Source organism: Glossina fuscipes, unplaced genomic scaffold (genome assembly GCF_014805625.2).
Source record: "Glossina fuscipes isolate IAEA_lab_2018 unplaced genomic scaffold, Yale_Gfus_2 27, whole genome shotgun sequence".
Lineage (NCBI taxonomy): Eukaryota > Metazoa > Arthropoda > Insecta > Diptera > Glossinidae > Glossina > Glossina fuscipes.
The window spans coordinates 8792830-8813891 of NW_023998422.1; the positions used below are offsets into that span (position 1 = coordinate 8792830).

The 21062-nt window shown below is 32.3% G+C and overlaps 1 protein-coding gene across 1 annotated transcript in view; it reads left to right on the forward strand.

Annotated features, from left to right (window-relative positions):
• Positions 1-327: 327 nt before the first annotated feature.
• The window catches only part of LOC119636094, an 87541-nt gene continuing 66806 nt past the window's right edge, over positions 328-21062 (forward strand). Inside the window, exon 1 of the mRNA XM_038031227.1 lies at positions 328-499. Within this exon, the coding sequence (XP_037887155.1) occupies positions 442-499 (58 nt within the window). The 5' untranslated portion in view covers positions 328-441. The remainder of the gene's footprint in view (positions 500-21062) is intronic.

A 21062-nucleotide genomic window follows, 5' to 3' on the forward strand; every position in this document is an offset into this window, starting at 1 on the left:
TTTTGTTTTTTTTTTTGTTTATTTGGTCTTCGAAACAATTGGTTCAAATTGTTGAATAAATGCACAGGAGCGAATAAAAGGGAAACAAAAACAAATTGTGACAGCCATGTTGATTTGAATATTTTAAAAACATTTCCATTCTTACTCTAGTTATATGTAAACGAAGCAGGTGCAAAATTTCTAAATAAATTAAAATCAATAAAAAATTAGTTTAATAAATTTCATATTAGAAGTAATGCAAAACAACAAAAAAAAAAAAATAAAAAAAAAAAAATAGGATTGAAAAAAGGAAAATGGGGATGAAATCAATTGTGTTTTAAGTATTTGTTTATTATTATTTTGTTATTGTTGAATAATTACAAAATAAACTCGTTGTACTTGTACTGTACTGTAAGTGCATTTATGGGTAAATAATAGAGAGAATCTCATGTAAATGCAAAAATGTGTCCAAGTATTTATTTACCGGTTTCGTATTTTCTAAAGAGTTGTTACAAAATGGGTAAGTGTTGATATTTCACTTTTCTTTCTCTTTCCTTTAACATTTATTTATTTTTTGTTACATTGATAAATTAGCGAAAACAAAAAAGAAAGAAAAAATAATTATGATTACCAATTGCATACAAGAACTGCATGTATACGAAAATGAAATTTAAATATGTTTGTATGTGAAGAAATAATTAGATAAGAACCTATATTATTCATTCAGGTTGAGTCTATCTCGGCTTACTTAACATTTACTTTCCGGGAAATTCGCTTATGTTCTATGGCGATTAAATGATTCTTTGTGTTTTACATTTTCTCTCCCAAAATACGTTTTGAGCTTCAATTCATTCATAGAGCTATCTACACTGGTATAATCAATGGTATTAGGCGCAATACTTTTTACCGTACCTATCACTTAAATAAAATATCAGATGATCATATATGAGAATTTTTGATTCGTTTATTTATTTATTTATTTATTCGATCACAAGATGTACATTCCGACCTATGCTATGCTTTACATCCTAATGACTTTATTGAAAAAAAGTTATACATAAATATATTTAAAAGACATATTTTAAAGTTATGTAAAAAACAAAACATTCCAGACATTGGAACCATATATATTTTATGTATATATATGTGAGTATACAAAGTTACGAATATAATATATACATAAGTACACGCATCCAAGTATTTATATACACTTGCACGGACGTCTATATCTGAAGTTGTATCAGAATGAAAAATAATCCAAAGAAATTGTATCTTGGGCATGCGAATAACGCTTCAATGCTGATTGAAAGTTTAAACTTCGTAAAATTCTAAAAATTGCAACAAATCTGTTTGCAACATTTGACGAACAATCGCACTTTTTTGGGCTTCCTTTGAACGCTTCAACCTATTCGTACTATATCAATAATTATTATACAGTTATTTAAAATATTTTAATGTAAAATTCCTTTTTCAACTTGTGCATATTATTATTGTATTCTTTTCTATTACATTCTATTATATTCTATTCCTTATCAGAATCCTTAACCCTTAAATACATAGTAATGTATCCGAGGTTTAAAATCTCATATCTTTTAGAATTAAAGGCAAATGAAGGCATATCAAGCCATTGGTAATGTTCACCTTGCATCCTATAAATTTCATAAGATATCTTCAGCCAGACTTTCTACGAATGGATTGCTCCCTTGTGCAGATTTAACCCAGCGTCTCTCCAACCTACTACAGCTAACTAATAATAAAACTAAAAATATCGATAAAGTTAAACAACTTTTGCTGAAAATTTATATACGACATTGTTAGAGACCATTATAGACCACAATTATTCCGTTTATAACGGTATTTAACGATATTTAATCGATTCAGCAACGTTGGCCCAATTTCTTATTCCTTTACACATGGGCTGTCGACATTTTCAAAGTCAGAGAGGAAGTAGAAAAAGAAGATGAAACTTGCTATAACTATTTTAACTAAGCAAAAAGCTTAAACTACAGCCTGATTTTGCGCCCAAAAGTGCTTAAAAGATCTTTGAGAATATGACTGATTCAATATATTATTTCGATCATAGTAACATCTCCATAAATATATCTATTGGGTAAGTAAATAATGCCAGATAATATTATGCACTTGCACAAGACAAAGGAGCCGCATATATACTTTTAAAGGGATAGCTAGATTACGGATATAAATATTTTGATGTCATTGCTAGTTAAAAAAAGGAAAAATTCCTTAATCACGAGCGGGAGAGAACTCAAGTTGATCTTTGAAACTTTCAACCGTTTATTGCGCAATTTTCGTACTTTCTTCAACTTCGTGGCTAAGCAAACATGTACAGGGACGGACAGATGTGAATAGCGACGTCATTTCCCATTGTGAGTTTTTAAAAGATTTTTGAAAGTGTTCGTTTAAACTCTCGGATCGATAGCTGATGGGTGGTATTAAATAATGAAAAAAATATTCAGGGCCATTTCTTTATATTCGACCTGTTACTCGCATGCGTTGTCATAGCTTCCAAAAGAGCCCTCTGGGGAGTAAATTAAATTATATTCAAGACAGAGAACTATTTTCTTAAACTGTCGAAAATTTGCCACATAACATAAAAGAGAAAAGCCTCCAAACGAACGAATGATCAGAGAGATATTGAGACGCAAAAAGAGGCGGATGGAGAAGGGACAATAAGCCTAACACAGAATATAAAAAGGTGGAAGAACGTTTATCGGGGGTATAAGGAGGTAAAAAAAAAAGGAAAGAAATCGTAACACGTAGTTTCATAAACAGGCTAACGAGCACATGGATGAATAGATATATGTATGGAAAAAAGAAGAATCGTCGTCGAAATGAAAAACTGACTTACCAAACAAGAAGAAAAACACAAAACCGGGTGGATAAAGGGAAACCGGGTGGTCAGAGAAACTGATGAAGAGACCTCTAAACGGACGTATACACGAACGAGAAAAAAAGGGAATAAAGAAACGACGGCGAGTGTATACAGAAGTAGTCGCTTAATAGACAAGGAGACGAAAAGAAAGCGAATAAAGAGATGAACAGACGTCCTAAAAAAAGGATGGATAAAGAAACCATCAGAAGACTAGACAGTCGTATTCGTATGATACACGAATAGCGAATAGAACAGAGAATAGTAAGACGGACAGCTGTGCGAGCAAGCAGAAGGAAGACTAGTTCGGACAACATATTGATTCGGAAGGGATCGAGTTAAGAACGTATATACGGATGAGAACGATAAATCGATGGATGGAATGATAGATGGACTGATAGATGGACGAGATCCATGGATTGGTAAATGTACAGTAATGCACGGATCAATCGATGGGCAAATGCACAGCTAGTGGGACCGATAAACGTTTAAAAGTAATAAAACACACAAACCGCTCGGCAAATAGAGGAATAAACTAGTGGGCGGGTAGGTTGGACAAATTGGCGAAGTTCGTTCGCATCTTTTTGTTCCCCAATGCTGTGCATCTCTCATAAAGATTTATGCAGACATTTTTATGAATGTTACAAGCCATTTAATGAACTTAGTAGACATTCTTCGGCCTGTAGTGATTGTAAAGAAACCAAAATATATTTCTTCACTAAACGCTAAAAACGAAAGAAACAACATTTGAACATATGTTTAATTGAGGGAATAGCGAAATATTTGGTTTTTTTTTTTTTTTTTTGGTGCTTGCGATCATTGGCAAGCTTTGATGAGATGTTTTAGATGATGGGGTTGAATATGAGATGACGACGATGGACATTTGAGTTTTGGCAATGTTTGCATTCTTAACTCCAAACACATTATATAAAATCAGCTAATGAGCAGTCGCAGTTTGTGGTCGCAACAACACACACAACAATATCATTACAAAAAAGAAAAAAAAAAAAAAGAAAAAAAAAACTTGAAAAACCATTTTTGTATTTTTCTTTCTTTTTAATTATTTTAATTTTTTTTATATATATATATATTTATTTTTTATTTTTTTTTATTATAAATTTTAAGGTAATCTTCACATGCGCACGCATAACTAAACTCGTAACAGTAATGCGCGTTATAACACAAATAAGTAATAATGAATGTTGTTAAACATCAATTAAAACATTTCGATGCTGTGTTACACCATGTTTTGTACAACGCACACACTCATTTACATTTATCTATTCATTCGAACATCGTCGAAGCATTCGTCGAGCCTATGCATACGCTTCAGAATGCAGTTTTGTTTTATTTTAGTCAAATTCAGTTTTTATTTATTTTTTTAATTTTTTTTTCTTTTTTTTTTTTGTATTTTGCTGTTGGTGGCTATGGTTTGATTAGTACGATCGTGTATCAGTTTTTTTTTTATTTATTTTATTCAATTTGGTCACACGATTTCATACTGGCTGTGATTAGATTGACCAAAAAAAAAAAAAAGAAAAAAAAAGAAAAAAATAAGTAAAAAATTCAAAAAACCACAATAACAAAAACAATGAAATGGCACAACATTTGTCAAAACACACGCACACAATCGTCTCCTTTTGAATAACATAAAACACACATACACATCTTTCGTTCGTTTGGAATTTTAAACCAATTAGGAGATATTTCAATACGCTTTTCAGCTATTATATTGAAATTCTCTAGAATCGATTGAAAGACATTAAACGATTTTGAAAGACAACACCAATGCGCGTCGCAAGAACCCACATATACATACGATACAAAAGATTTAGATATATAAGTACATACATATATGTTCCAGATATACACACAATGTGGTAAAACGAAAGTGATGTTTAAAGGTTAGCAGAACGAAGACATGAATATGCTGAAGTTTTAAGAAGAATCGATCGTAGGGGGGACCATCTTTGCCCACGGTTCGGTTGGCATATGAAAATGGATAACAAGGAACCGATGAACTTGCCAGAACAAAACCGCACCAGCATCAGCACTAGTAGTAGTAGCAATAGCACTTGCAGGCGAAATTCCATTCTTGCAAGTTCTCTCAAATCGATGCCGAGTTTGTAGATAATTGTTTTATGGAGAGATATTTGTGAGCAGACGGTGTTTGATGCCCCTATAGAGCGAAACAATAATCACGGGCACAAATGTCGGCAGGGACGACCCTACCCCATCGTAGCTGTAGTCACTGCTCACTCGCTGAAGGCATAACACTTACTTACCGTTATGCGAATACACGCCATCTCTTCGTTGGTACTCGCTAGTTGTAAAGTTAGAAAAAGTAAGGACTCCACCAACAAAATTCCCTTGTCGCACAGTTAAAGGATGCCACAACCTATCGTTATTACTGGGTTAGAGCTTTCGAGGGGACATTGGGCTCCACCGTTGCTAATGGTAGTAACGGGTAGTATGGGTAGTAAGGTTAGTAACCTTAGAGTTGAAGCATTATAATTTGTTAAATCTCTAAGCGGCGCAGCTACCAAAAATCCATTGGTGCTACTGTTGTGCTTTTCTACTTCTGAGTAGTAAGTTCTTACGAGTTTGCTAAAGGGCGAATCGGCAGATTGTAATTTTCGAAGAGGTTTAAGAAGTTCAGAAGACTTAGGAACATCGAACCGCGGCCAAAGGCTATTAAAGAAAAAAAAAAAAATTTCCTTTTTGATAAAAAAAGTTAATTGTCCACAACAAGGAGGTTGTCGCCTAAAATAGATTGAACTTCTTCCACATGAAAAAAAAAAACTATCCGTCATAACGTACGCTATGAAACACTTATACTGACAAAAAAATAAACTGAGATATCAATCAGCGAAGTTGCGCTCAATTGCCACCTATCTCCTGCTCTGACTTAAGGTACGATGCCGCAGTTCCATTAAGATGTTATGCTGTATCCACCGCTTCTTCCCGACTTTGAAGTTTCTTTCCATCCGCACCATAACTGTAACTGTACATATTTCTAACAATTAGGACAAACTGTTGACTGCATCCGGTAGCTTCACATTAGCACTTCTTTCGGATGCTATGGAACATTTTGCAAAATCGCTAGACGTCCTGATTATCTGCTTTAACCGGGAGATGGTAAGGCATCTATGAGAGGGACGTAAGGACGCTCGTTAAGACATAGCGATTAACCACAAGGAACATTTTTTTTCAAAATTTTGCGACAGCGACAAGCGTTAAGTCGGTAAAGTCACTAAAAAAAAAATACGTGAGCAGTGAAGTCGAGGAAAATAGCATTCCTAATATATAAACAAAAAGGTTACAGAATTTATTTGTACACCTAGTAAATATTAAACATCATATAAGGTAGATAAGGTGATATTCGTTCAGATTTGTCAAAATTTCTGATCGCATTAAGTTGATCGTAGACTTGAGTAGGGCTTTAAAAATTCGTTTAAAATCTTAACTTAACTAGAGCTAGATCTCGATTGTTTTCTTTCGCTTAAATTAAGCAATTTGTTGAAAATTTGTTTTACACGGCGTGTATAATAATAATTTGCATTAGATGGATTATCACGATATGGTAAAAATATATTTAATGATTTTTGTTCTTGTTGTTGTTGTTGTTTTCGTATTTTTACTTTTATTTTGAGAAATTAATTTCAAACAAATTGTTTGCAATTATTTTTAACACACACTAATTAAACACTTGTGTGCATTTAACTGCAACAGAACAGCAACAGGTACTGTAGCAATAATAATAATAACAACAACAACAACAACAATAAATTGCATGAATGAAAACCATATGAATGTAAAAGATATACGAAATGAAAGGGAAATGGTTAAACGAATGGTGAGCTAAAGGGGAGCAAATATACGAATGTGAATACATTTATATATATATAAGTACATAGATGTATATATTATAAATGATGTATGTATATATATATATATATATATAAATGATGTATGCATATATATATATATATATATAAATGATGTTTGTATATATATATATATATATAATATCTTTATGTATGGATATATTGCTATACAAACGAATGTAACAAACAGACCAGTCAGCGAGCAGACAAGACAACCAACGGCAGCAGCCATAGCCCGTAACTAGGCAAAAAATAATAAACTTGCAAATGTATTGTGAAGCGGCAATCGACAACAGTATCAGTAAAAGAAGTCAGCAGACACACACACACACACACACACACACACACTTATACACTTGCGTACTTATACATGCATGCAAAAACACATACAAACACACAAACACACACACACACGTAGTCATACAGACATAAATGCACACACGCTCAGAGCACGAAGCAAACGGAGTATTGTTTATAGCGTGGTGGCATGTTTTGTTAGCGAAATAAAACCATCAATTAAATATTTACAAGTGTCAACAAAGCACGTGTTATTTTAAGCGATAACAAACAAAAATTGCAACTAATTGCATTAATCCCGAAAATGCGCGCATATTGATTAAAAAAATTACAAAAAAATATAAAAAAAAAAATAATTACCAAAATAAATTCTCTCTCTTGTAAAACGCAAGCGAAGCCTCCATCATGTACAACGACTTAATAAACTATACCATGCTAACATTTTATATATATACACACATATATATATATATATATATATATATATATACATATATGCGAGTATATGCGTGTATGTTGACACAAATAGGAAAATGCCGGCATAGAGTGAACCTCTCAGCGAAAAACTGAAAATTTTTCAATTTTTTTTTTTGTTTTTTTGTTTCTTCTTTGCTTTACATTTCAAGATTAAACTAAAAGAACTTATGCATAAGTAAAGCATTAATAAAAATAAGAAAAAAAAAAAAAAAACCAAAAAAAAAAAAAATGAAAGAAAAAAAAGCATTTATTCCCCATTTACCTAAAAGTTTACAAGAGAGCGAAAGTGCAAGCGGGCAAGAGAGAGAGAGAGAGAGTGCGAAGTGCAATTGTCTGTAGAAAAATTCAGTTCAGTTCAGTTCAGTTCGGTCGTTGTTTTCCTTTAATTACAAACACATGTTCGAATTAAATTTTTTCATTGATGTCTGCTGTGCTTTATTTTAGTTTTCGATGGTTATTTTATTTTTTTTTCCATTTTCTTCGTTGGTATCCATCATCACACCACTACAAGTACAAGCATACAAGCACTAGCGTATCATGTAATGTTTACCAACAAAAGGAAGAACTTTTAACATTTCCGTTGAAGTCGTGCTTTGCTTTGTTTAAACTGTCAATGTCTCGGCTAAAGGTATCTTTGCTCTTTTTCTCTCTCTCTCTCTCCCTCTCACTCGCTCTATCTCTCGTATTCCTTTTACGCTGGCTCTCTTGCCTTTATGCAATGCCCAGGGGCATTTATTGTTGCAAATGTCAATGAATGCATGCATACAGTTGCCATTGCTTGATATATATATATATATATGTAAGTATGCATGTATGATGTATGCCCATTTTTGCATGTATGCGTTATATAAATGGATTATGGTAAGCGTATAGTTATGTTCGTTTTATTCAAGCTTTCGTGACAGTTAACTGTTGTCACTTGTTACATGTTTTTTTGCTGCGATAATGTTTTATCAAAAATTGTAATCTACTCGCGTATAAATTCGAACGCACTTACACGAGCACACATTTGTATGATGCTCATTGAACATTTCCAGATATATTAGCGTACCATACATATACACACACACACACACACACAAACACAAATGTAAGTGCAAAAGCCCACAGGCACATCAAAGCACACGCACACACACGTGTACTCGTTATATTCACGCACTTTTTTTTCTTTTTTTAATGAATGAAAAGTAAACTAATTGTAATGTTCAGTTCTAAAGAGACTTCGATTAACTAAGTGCCTTAGAGTAGAATCTCTAAGTGTTTAGGGATAATGCCCATAATCTTTAAATTAAGGAGATATAGTAGTTTGGCAGTCCACACGTAACTATCAGGTGTGGGTGTTCGATATTTATATATATATATATATATATATATATATATATATATTCATCGGTATGCATGCATAGTTGTATCTGTTTTATATTATAAATAGAGTCGATAGCCTGTGTTGCTAGTGCTCAATGTCTTTTTTTTTGTTAGTCTAAGAATTTATTTCAGTCTAAAATTATAACAATAATAATAATAATATATCATAAATAATTTGTTAGGTGTAACAAAAAATTCTTTTCGTTTCTTCAGTCCTTTAAAATGTACTTGTCACGAAAGCTTAGCAACCGACCATCATTGTCTATGGTTTTTTGCCTCTTACCGGATACGTTGTGGTTGTCATATAATATTCATTGCTCCCTGTTCGCATATTGTCAAATTTGTGAGCTACTGATCTACTAAACACGAGTGCATCGATCTGATCTTACTGATCAGAAAGAGATCTGGGAGGATTTTCCCAGTCCAAGTTGATTGAAGATTGCTTCCATTAATTGAAGTTGACGGTTATTGGAGATGGACGGATATACACAAATGTTCATCGTCCTCGAGAATACAATTTTTTTTCACGAAATCTTTCAAAACATGTTCTATTTGTCTCATAGCATGTTACATTTTCACTTGAAGCCAGCTTAAGCCTTTTCGTAGCTCCAACTGTGTTTTTTTCCAGTTTAATCCAAATGAAAACAAACAAAAACGCAGTGCCGTAAATGACGTCCACTTCTTTATGTTTTGATATACACGGAACGGCAGCCGAACCGAAACAACCGCAAATTGCGGGAGGATTGAAGGCGTTACATACGTTTCATGAAGCAACCAATTTCAGTGGACGGAATTTATTTATGCACCTAATGTATATATTGTGGCTATCTGCCAGAAGTAGGAATGAAAGAGCGGTATAGATTAAAGCTGGTTGACGTCACCGGTCAGAATGATACGAAAGTATCGTTTCCCATTTTCTTCTTCTTCGCTCAAAACTGCAGCGAACAAGACATACCGTAAGTATATCGAGGTTAAGCAGCTGCGGTTGTTGTTTTTTTTTTTTTTTTATATTACCAATCATTCAGAGGATGTGCCCTTTTCGTGTAAAAAGAGGTGAGAGACGAAGTGCTAGCTTAAGCCTTACCGATTTAGTACTCACTTTAAAGTACACACTAACGCATTGAGATTTCAACCTGCGAACATATAGGGTTAAGAGAAAGCCCGAAGCAGAGTGGATCAGATAGATTGCACAAATTTTATCCAAAATTCGTTATTCTACAATACTTGCGTAAAGGATGGAAGACGGATTGACTGTAAGAATGTCCAACACCCCACCCGGATATGGTAAACACTTAAAGACGCTATGGTCATAGCTATTGAGAGAATATTGCGAATTGAATGAATTTAAGCCTTATTTTTGTCAGGTCACGCCTTTGAGGCTCTTATAAATTTTGAACTTAATTCTTTTGAATGATTTATTTTACATTTTCGAGAATTATTTTTCTTCTTCTTTTACTTTAAGTTGACAATTAGCATTGAAAGCAAATAAATATATGTAGGTTGACAGTTAGTCAGGATAGCAAAATGAACTCTTTTTCACAACATTTGTGCAATTACACAACGATGTGGGGCAGAGATGAGTTGGCGAACTGTGCACACCATTTAAGAACAGTAACCGCCGCATCACCTTTGAAAACTGCTTTCGACAGCCATGTGCTAAACCGAAGTTTGTATGCAGAACTCTCATCAACAAACCAATTTTTTTCTTATCTTTTTAAAGGTTTTTGTTTTTATCTTTGTATAATTGGAAGACAAAAAATGTGTGATCTATTGATTATATTTTATGTTTATATAAAGTTTGTTTGGGTAAAAATAAGATTCGCATAAGTGACTGAGACTCGCATCGTGGTATGATTTGTTATAAAAAATACCCATACATGACGCTAACGTGCAGGAGCAAAATTATAAAATACTTTATAAAATACTAATAAATAATTTTCAAAAATAAATTTTAATCGAAATAAAATCATATGAAGTGGAAAGACGTAAAAATACTCGCATTAAGCCAGCATTAAATACCCTACGCCACTCTACACTTATTCGTGTAATAATTTTCACGATAAGGCAAGTGGTGGAAGAAGTAGTCCGCCCCAAGCGGGATTTGTCCTTGGGCTAATATATGTCGGTATACTAAACTGCAACGCGTAAGTTAAACACAAAAATATTAGGCGGGCAGACGGACAGACAGACAACACACTAAAGCAGGCCTCGGACCAGCATTAAATACCCTACGTCATTCTACTAATTTGTTACAACTCGTTGCTATCCGTATAACAAGTGGTGGAAGAAGTGGTTCGATCCAAACCATTTCCAATAGGATTCGCCTTTGGGCTAAAATGTGTCGGTATACCAAACTGCAACGCGTAAGCTAAAAACAAAAATATAAGGCGAACAGACGGACAAACAGGCAGGATTAGAAACATGCGGGCCTAGCTCACGTCCTTCTGAGTTTTGTACACATTCGCACAAACTTAATTTACCCTTGTAGGGTAGGGTATAAAAATGAAGAAAAAAAACGAAAAGGTCCAAACTCATGTATGAATAAATCAGAATAAAAAGATAGAAAGCCAAAGGTCCTATGCTTTTAGTTTATCTTCCACGACTACCTGCAAGGTCAAGGAACGTTTTCAGTAAATCAACGCATTAAAATTCTCGGAGAGATAATTATGTAATTTCTATCGATATGAGATTTTCGATCGACCTGAATATGTTCGCGTGTCCATCCGTCGGTAAATGACTTAGCTATCTAGAGAACCTCGTAAAAAACGAAATCCGGCTTAAGGCTGAACAAAGTGAAAAAAGCAAGAGATTGCTATTCTCTACGGCGGGCGGTTGGGCGATGGTAGAGAAAAATATCGTCTGGCAATCAGCTTTTGGCAGACTTCTCTACTAGGCAATGAGCTACTATGAAGAGTCAAGATTCATCACAGGTCTGAGTTAGAAGAGTGATAGTGTGATTGGGTGCCCAGCATTGTCTCCTATATATGCATAGCGTGCATGGTTTAAAAGTTCGCGTAATGCCGACAACTAAAACGTTTCATAGTCCAAGTTGTGGGCTAATGTGCCGAAGGTGTTTTCTCAGGGTTGAAATGTACATAATTAACACAAAAATGTTGATGGCTTTTAATGAAAGGGTTAAAGGCAAGTAATTAATATTTTAATATTTATTGTCCCCACCACTGCAAGATGCGGGTATAACTCATTTTGTTTTTTTCCATAATATATGTAATATCCAAGAGGAAGCTTCAGAGATCATATAAGGAATATATATATGAAATGATTTAGCCATGTCCGTCCGTCTGATTGTCTTGTTGGCACTCTCCTGGTCGCAAAAATCAAGATATCGTCTTCAAATTTGGTAGAAACATTGGAAATTTTTATACGCGGATTGGTATTAAAATTGGTCATAGCATAAGCCTGTAGTGGAGCGTAAACTGAACGTAACTCCGTCTTTCTTGCCAAAAATTGTGGGCTTTTTCTTGTTATAAACGCTACAAGGCTGAAATTTTCCAAATTTACTTTACGAAGCACTCTACCCTTTACATGCAAAAATGGAAAATGTAATCGGCCATGCCCACACAAAGTTACAAGTGATTAAATTTTACTTTTTTCACTTTTTTGAAATTTTATGCTTTTTGATCATAAGGCAAACAAGACAAAATGTTCAAAACTATTTTGGACATTCCTCAAATGAAGGTGTTTTATCCGCCCTAAAATGGATGAATACCGCGATGTGATGGATTAGTTTTTTCTCAATAATACCAGCGATATGGGTATCAAATGAAAGAACGTGGAGAGTAGAATACGAAAAACTAACTTTGTTTGTTCCAAATTAAATATCTTGGATGTCGCAACATAGTGAAGTAATTTTTACGTTGCTATGAATATCACATAAGAAACTGTGAGAAGCTAAGTGCGTTAATTCTAAATTAATTGTGGAAGACGTTGCGACTTAGTGGACAAATGTTCTCTTAAAAATGCCCCCAATACAGGTATTGAATGAAAAGGGTTGGAGAGTAGAGCGCGATAAAGTGCGTTAGTTATAATGTATATTAAAATCTTAAGTCGACCAAGCGTGCATGTGGTGAGTAAGTGAGATGTGACTTCCGCCGAATACAAATTGTTTTTTGTTTTGGATAACGAATATTGAATAATATTTAATGGATACAATAATTATTATAATTATTTTTGTATTTATTTTAATGACAATCAGACGCAATCAGTCTGTCTTATAAGGTTGGCAACCACACAGGTTTGGCAGAAATGATTATATAGTGTTTTTTCTCCCTTTCCTGTAACTTTCGGTTCTATTAACAAGACGTAGAAACTACAAGTAATCCAAGTCCTTCAAGTTTAATTTTTTTTTTTAATTAAATTTTTGCTTAGCGTAAGTCTTATCTATGAAGGTAATGTGTGCGTAGGTCTGTAGAGAAACTCACAGGTAAGCTTTCTTACGTAAAAGCACGTAAGCTATAGATTATTTAATGATGAACTTAACTTTGATCCCTACAAGGATGAAATGAAAATAGGCTTAAGACAATTATTCGAAATTTCTTTAAGTTTAAGCAAAGCCCGAAAACCTATGTGTAAAGTATGTAACGAAAATCAACTGAATTTTCATTGGCAAATCTTCGTAACGTTCTCTGAACATTCTGAGAATGCTGCTGCGTTCCATGCACGTGTCTGTATGGATCAAATACAGAATCATTTAAAATCTTGACTTGATCGTCATCTTAAGTGAGCGGACGAGGAGAAAGGAAAGCATCGTAATACCGATCTTATGTAGAGTCTTTGTAAAAGATTGAAAAGGACAGAGCCATTGCAACGAGCAGCATATTGCGGATTAAATACTTGTCAAAAAAACTTCGCAAACTACTTCTCACAAACACTTTCGCTTAAGATATTCTTCCCATATATGGCAAATATTTTTTTATGAGTTTGCAGCAGATTTTTGTCTTTTCGCCGATAAAAACAAAAGAAAACGAAATGCATGACAACTACATCTCCTGTTTATACCCTACAGCATCTGTCATACAACAGCATATTAAGTTAATGCATGGATGTATGCAAGACTTAGAAGAACTCGAGCCTTTATTATACCAATCGATTCGGAAGTACTTGCTAAGCCAGAAGTATTTTCTAAATCGATCTAGGTCTGTCTCTCCCTCTGTCGGTCGTGTTTTTTTCCGTTTAAAGGGCAGGTTTGACATATGTGGATAAAGTTTCCAACGTCGGCACGGTTTTGTCCAACGACGGATGCTATTGAAAATGGTTTGGATCGGACTTTATTTTTCGACAGCTCCCCATACAAAATTTCATTATGAACCGGCATTCTATAAATAACTGTAGGATGTTATAGGCTATGTAATGCTGAGCGTCGTCCTACTCTAGTGTCTTTACCTATGGTGGTTCTTTTTTCCTTTGAGGTTTCAAAGCATAATAAATTTTCTTGCGTATATTATGAAACTCTCGATAAACCATTTTTTAAGATGTCAACATACATTGCCTTTATTTTGCGAACTTCTGTGCGTTTGCCGTATGCCGTAACAACGAAAACAACTGATCGAAATTTCACTAATGCATTATGCATAAACCCTTTATATCGGTTATTTAAAGAAACATATTATCATAAAATTTCACTTCACATTTACCAATGCCATCTTCTGTGTTTTGATGCATACGCGTGTGTTGAAAATTCCACTATCAAATTATGCATAGACTTAATATATGTTATTTGACTCTTCTTACCGAAAATAACTCGTAGTGAAAATATTTGTAGTTTCATTAGTTCCGTGAAATTGAATAACAGTTGATTTCTTATCCTCATGCATATATGCATGCCATACCGTATACATTAGCAGATCTAATTAATAACTAAGATTATTTTTCATTCTTGAAATATTTAATTCAAGTTATCTTATTAAAGAAATAAATTTGGTTAAAACTTTTCAAAAATATTAAACTTGACTAAACTCATTATCATCGCAACAGCACTCGGCAGTGCGGCAGGGCATCGCATGTATACATAAGCATGCATACCATAGGAACTTGGTAAACGAATGTTATCTAAAACTTTCGACTTTATTTAATGTCTTATCGAATTACATAGAAAATAAAAAACAACAATAATAACAATAACAATAACAACTTTTGAGAATTATATTTCATGTTAAACGACTCTGATGGCGAACGGAACAGAGAACAAGAGTAAAAAACAAAAACAACAACAACAACAATTTCAAGGATGCTAGCTGTAGGAAAACAGCATCAAAGAAATGCTATAAGCGTATGTTTTACATGCGACTATGTTTGAGTGTGTGTTTGTATGTTTGCGCTTAGAAAATCTGAAACCAGAAACTTAAGTTATTGAAAAGCCAAGAGAAAAGATACAAAAGTAAAGAATGAATAAAGAAAAGAAAATTAAATTTGAAACAAATGAAATAAATTTAATCCTCACGGACTCATATACGATACAATAAACAATAAGTTAAATCTTTGTATCTATGTTTGCTTGTATATGTGTATATATATGATACGTTAGATGGCTCCGATAACGCTTTAACACACTACCGTATATATATACTGTATATATACATTTATGTATATGTATTTTACAAATATAAATTTATATATATATATATATATATATATATGTATTTATAAGTGCGTGCGTATTTATATTTCAATATATCTGTATATAAGTATATACGCACGCATAAACATTTTGACTATATATCTACCTATGTCGGTGTGTGTTTGTGCGAATGTATGTATCTTCATGCCTATGTGTATGAATATATATATTCACAAACATTTTGACTAAAAGTATTTTAAGTAAAATATATGAACATTTCTTAAACAATTAATATAAAAGTGATCCGTTGTGATATAAGGATTAAGTCTTCTATCTACCCTTCCGTTGGGTTCTTTTGCCCGTTCTTGTCTGCGTCTTCGGTAACGACAACCGTACAGAGAATAATTTCTTCCTTTTGCGTATATTATGGTAACTGTAGAATTTATATGAAATTTATTATTATTTATTTTTTCCTTTCTTTGGTTTTTGCCTTTCATTCAAACTTTCATCCATTTACCCTTTGGCCCATTTCTTTGTGGAAAAGAAAATGAAAAAGAAAACAGGAAGAAGAGGAAAAAGAAGAAGCAAAAAAAAAAATAAAATTACATAGTTCGGTTGACGAATATCGGGCACCCTTCGCCATAGGTGTGGTTATAATGTAAATATATATATATAATTATATAAATCAATATAAATACAAATATAAATACATATATATATATATATATATATATATCAATATAAATTTAAAAATAAACACATATTTAAAAAAATCATAATAATTATAATAACAATTGATATAAATAAAAATATATGCGTACCTATGTTTAAATGTATATAAATTTAAAAAAGAAATTTATGTAAAAATGCATAGAAATAAATAAATAAATATAAAAGTAAATATAAAGTTAAGTATATAAATAAATATAAATATATAAAAAATGTAAAATGTAAATGCAAATATACAAACACAAATCAATAAATGTATATATAAAATTATAAAATATAAATAAAATAAAAATAAACAAATAAATAAATCATTAAATATAAATATAACTTGCAAATATAGATACAAATATAAATATATATAAATGCAAATATAAACATAAATAAATCAAATTATATATAAATATAAAAAAAAAATAAATAAATAAATATGATATCAATTTATATAAATATATATATAAACATAAGTATAAAAATAATTATAAATACAAATATATATATATATATTTATATATATATGTATATATATGTATAAGTATAAAAAAGTAAAGAAGAATAAATTGTAACACAAGGATAAAATAAAATAAAAATGATTAAAAAAAAGTAAATAAATTTGATCTAAAAAAATAAAACGAAAAAAAAAAGATAAAAAATTATATATATATATATTTATATATATATGTATATATATGTATAAGTATAAAAAAGTAAAGAAGAATAAATTGTAACACAAGGATAAAAATAAAATAAAAATGATTAAAAAAAAGTAAATAAATTTGATCTAAAAAAATGAAACGAAAAAAAGAAGATAAAAAATTAGTGGTAAAAATATTTCAAAAGTCAAAGACCATCAAGGGATCGATTTTGGTAAGTATTGCGCCAAAAAATTTTTGAATCAAATTTCAGATCAAATCGACAAAAAATTGAAAATATTTTTAAAAGAACAACAATTTTCCAAGATTTTAAATATTACGTAAGCTTATTTAACTGATATCAAAATTTTGTTGTGTCCAGAAGAACAAATGGGTTAGGAACACACAAGTTTCCTACAACCTTGAACTCTATTACAGCAAACATAGAACAGATTGCAGCAAGCACTTGGCTAAATAATCTCAAAATTTTAGCTCGATGAGCGGTTTTTGTATATATGTATGAAAATTTTTTATTAGGTATCTCTGCCTATTGCCACCACATACTCTCTGTAGGAGTGAGTGAGAAGGGCAAGAAGCAGTATAGCCGAAGAAAGATGGTTTATAGAATCTCTGATCCACATTGAAACGTCACGTTACAAACGTTATGAGAAAACTAATAGATTGACATTATTCGAAGTATGATGGATGTAAAAAAAAAAAAAAAAAAAAAACAGGAGAAGAAACAAAGGTATAAGAAGAAAAGCTTACAGCAACCAAATATTTTAGCCTAAAGAAGTTGTTTCGTTTTTTTTTTTTTCTGATTCTTACATTTTTTGCTTCTTCTTTACACTCCACAAGAAACCCTTATGAGAATGTATGCATACGAGCGATTTTTCCTATTTTCTTTCCTTCCTTTTTATTCCCTATTAGAAAAGAAAAAAAAAATACAAAAAAAAAAAAACGAAAAGAAAAAGAAAAAGAAAAAAAAAAGATCTGTTACTTTTTATTTTTCCTTCCCACTCTGCATCCCCTATGTTTTTTATTCATTCATATAAATATATATATATATATATATATATATACACGTGCCGGCACATACAGTACATACAGACATATGTTTATAAGCATTTAAACATTGTATATATTATTTCTATCATTTTTTCACACGTAAATTCTTATGATGATTCTTTTCTATCCGCAAGGACCAATCGCACAAAAGGGCGTGGTGACTTGTCTTGCTTATTTTTTTCTTCTTTTTGTTGCGAACATTTCTTCAGTTTTTCATTTCTGGTCTGTTTCTTTTTTGTGTGCTCTTGCCTTGCCTGGGTTAGCATAGTTTGTTGTGTTCTTATGGCTGTCTTTGCTCTGTTGTTATTGTTGTTGCCGCTGTTGTTGATATTTCTTTATCCTTGTGCAAAAAAAAAAAAAACAAAAAAAAAGAAATCATCTTTCTTTCCCTTTTTTTTTATTTATTTATTTTTTTTTTTCTTTATGCCAGTTGCAGTTGTATACACTTGCACTGTTGTTATTTTATTGCAGAAAAGTAAAAAAAAAAAAAAAAAAAAAGCAAAGAAAACCTAAAGAATTTTTAAAGAATTATAAGAATATAATAGTAACTTACGAAGGCTTAAGCATAAAAACAATAAGAAAAAAAACATTGTATGCCACATGGCACGCGTATGCACGTATCTGACTTAAGAGCCATGAGAAAGCTTTTATTCTTATTAAATATCTGAAATTTATTCTGAAATTTTCTATACATACACTTTTTCCCTCTTATAAGAACTCGTCGTATGGCAAGTGAAGGCCGTTACTGCTATATTGCTCAGCAAAGTGAAGCAATCCGCAATAGCTTTTATATGATATACGATACGAAACACGTAAGCGTTTCATTTTTCAAAATATCAAAAAGGATGCTAGCGAGGGGACTCATTCATTGTTCTTAGCCCTTTCCAGCATTCTTAGCTGATGGTCGTTTACGTAAAATCCTGATTGGGCTTTTAAGGGAATTCTACGCTATTTCTATGTCCGGATGTATGCAAGAATTCCGAAATTATACCTTCTGCGTGATTTGTTTTGTTTTATTTTCTGAAGTTTTATGGATGGAGGATATATTCGCTATGTCAAACTGCTTGGAACACACCGAAAGAAGCTGCAGAGATCCTATAAAAAGTACGTATTATCGATTAATATCAACACTGAACCTTTTTAGAGATTGTTGTCAGTCCATTCATCCATCTGTTTGTTAATTGATACTGTCAACGTATTCATGGTTCGAAGAATGGAAATATCTCTGTCAGGTACACAGAAAAATTCAACCAAGCACACCTAACTAACATTGTGCTTTTTAATGGATATAAAAGATTTGGTCCTAAAACTTCGTATTTATTCACTTGGTGAAATGTGTCCAAGTTCATACATATTTGCTGAAAGTAGTACATAATTAGGATAGCTCTTTATTGATGTACTATAGTACTTATGAAGATTAGGTTTTAGTGGAAGACTATCGTGACTCATAATGAATGAAATTAATTTTTTTTTCTTCTTCTTCTTCCTGTGCTTGTTCTTGAATATTCAGCGAGTCAACAACAGATGATGCATGGCGTTGTATAACAGAACAGGCCCATTATGAACGTCAAGCTTTTTGTCTGAGCCTTAGTAAAGTTAGAGATTAGTTTTGATGTATACATGTGCAGATACATATATATATATACATATATCCATACGGATATCTATATTCTTTTCATTTTTTCTTTTTATTCTAAATCAATGTTTTACTGTCTTTGCGTTTTCTGTCACTGTCACGTCACACTCTATTTTATTCCTCCATTTCGATAGCAGAATTCATTAATGGTTCCATCGGTAACGGATCATCGATAATTCTATCGATAGTATTATAAAACTATTTAATGCTTCCACGTATAATTCATATTAATAATTTCTTCTGCGATTTCCTTAAGCACGCGGATGCTTGACTCAGCACAATTATCTCCTCATTTTTGTAACTATCAAGTTTAATGCTTAACTCGAGAGAGTCTAGGGAAACCTTTCAAGTAGAGAAGAACAGAAATAGTACACTTTTTAACTAGAATTATCAATGGCCTTCATTTTCACTTCGGTTACGTATGGGAGCTACTTTAACGAGCGTCTTCAACAAGAATTCAACTGAAAACTATATAAATTTAATTAGTTAATAAGTTAATAAGTAAGTAATTGGTTAAGAATAAAACTACTTCAAGGCTTGAATGCCTTATATTCTAACTAATGCTTAGGTTTAACTGTAAGGTTTCTTGCAGTGAAATAAATACTAATTGATAGCATAAATAAACGATACAAGAAAATCATTCATAAGAGATGGAGGAGTGAATTGGACACTAATCGAAGTAATATACTGCGAAATGGGAGGGAGGTGATGGCAAAGAAGTTGATGAAAGGCAAACAATTTAACTTCTAGTTAAAAGTATGAGTTAAAAAGTCTCATAACGAGCTTATAACGATTTTTGAACCTTCCAGGAGCTGGGAAGAAATTCTGATATTCTTGCTTAAATACAGATGGCCCTAGGTCTACACATCCTTGAGATCGCTCTTAAAGCTCACCTAAGTTTGCATAAGCCCTATGATGTGTTAAAGACTCACAAATTCAAAAAATACTTTTTAAAATTTGAATGTAACCTTAATAGCACGTAAGGCTTGGGCGGATGGAAGTGTTTTTTAAAAGCCGCTTAGAAACGGATAAAACTTTATAAAAAGCGACAGGCCACCATTAAACACCTTACCTAGACCAACCATTATTCATGTTTTGACTTTTCAAAATAAGGCGTGGTCGAAAAAGTTGTTTGATCCAAATCATTTTCATTAGCGCTTGTCCTTGGACCAAAATACTTCGTTTATCGAAATATCGCAAAAATTGCGGTTTGTAAATTGATTACAAGCCGGACAGAGAAAGCGAAGCGAATTTCTATCTCAAGTCCTTTTGAGTGTTGTATCACATGTGATGTAAGTTCTAAAAATCACAAGTTTTTATAAATACAAACCGAAAAAACAATAAAAAAAAATCTTAGGTTTATGATGAAAATGAGGAAATTCGTCACTTGAACCGTAAGGAAATTTGTGAAATTAAATGACTTCCAAGATCTCAAGTTCCAAGATCTTCTTTAGAGAACTCTTGAGATGTATTTGTTTCCAGTCGTCGCTTTGATAAAACTAAAGTTCGTATGTATTTGTATCTATAAGGA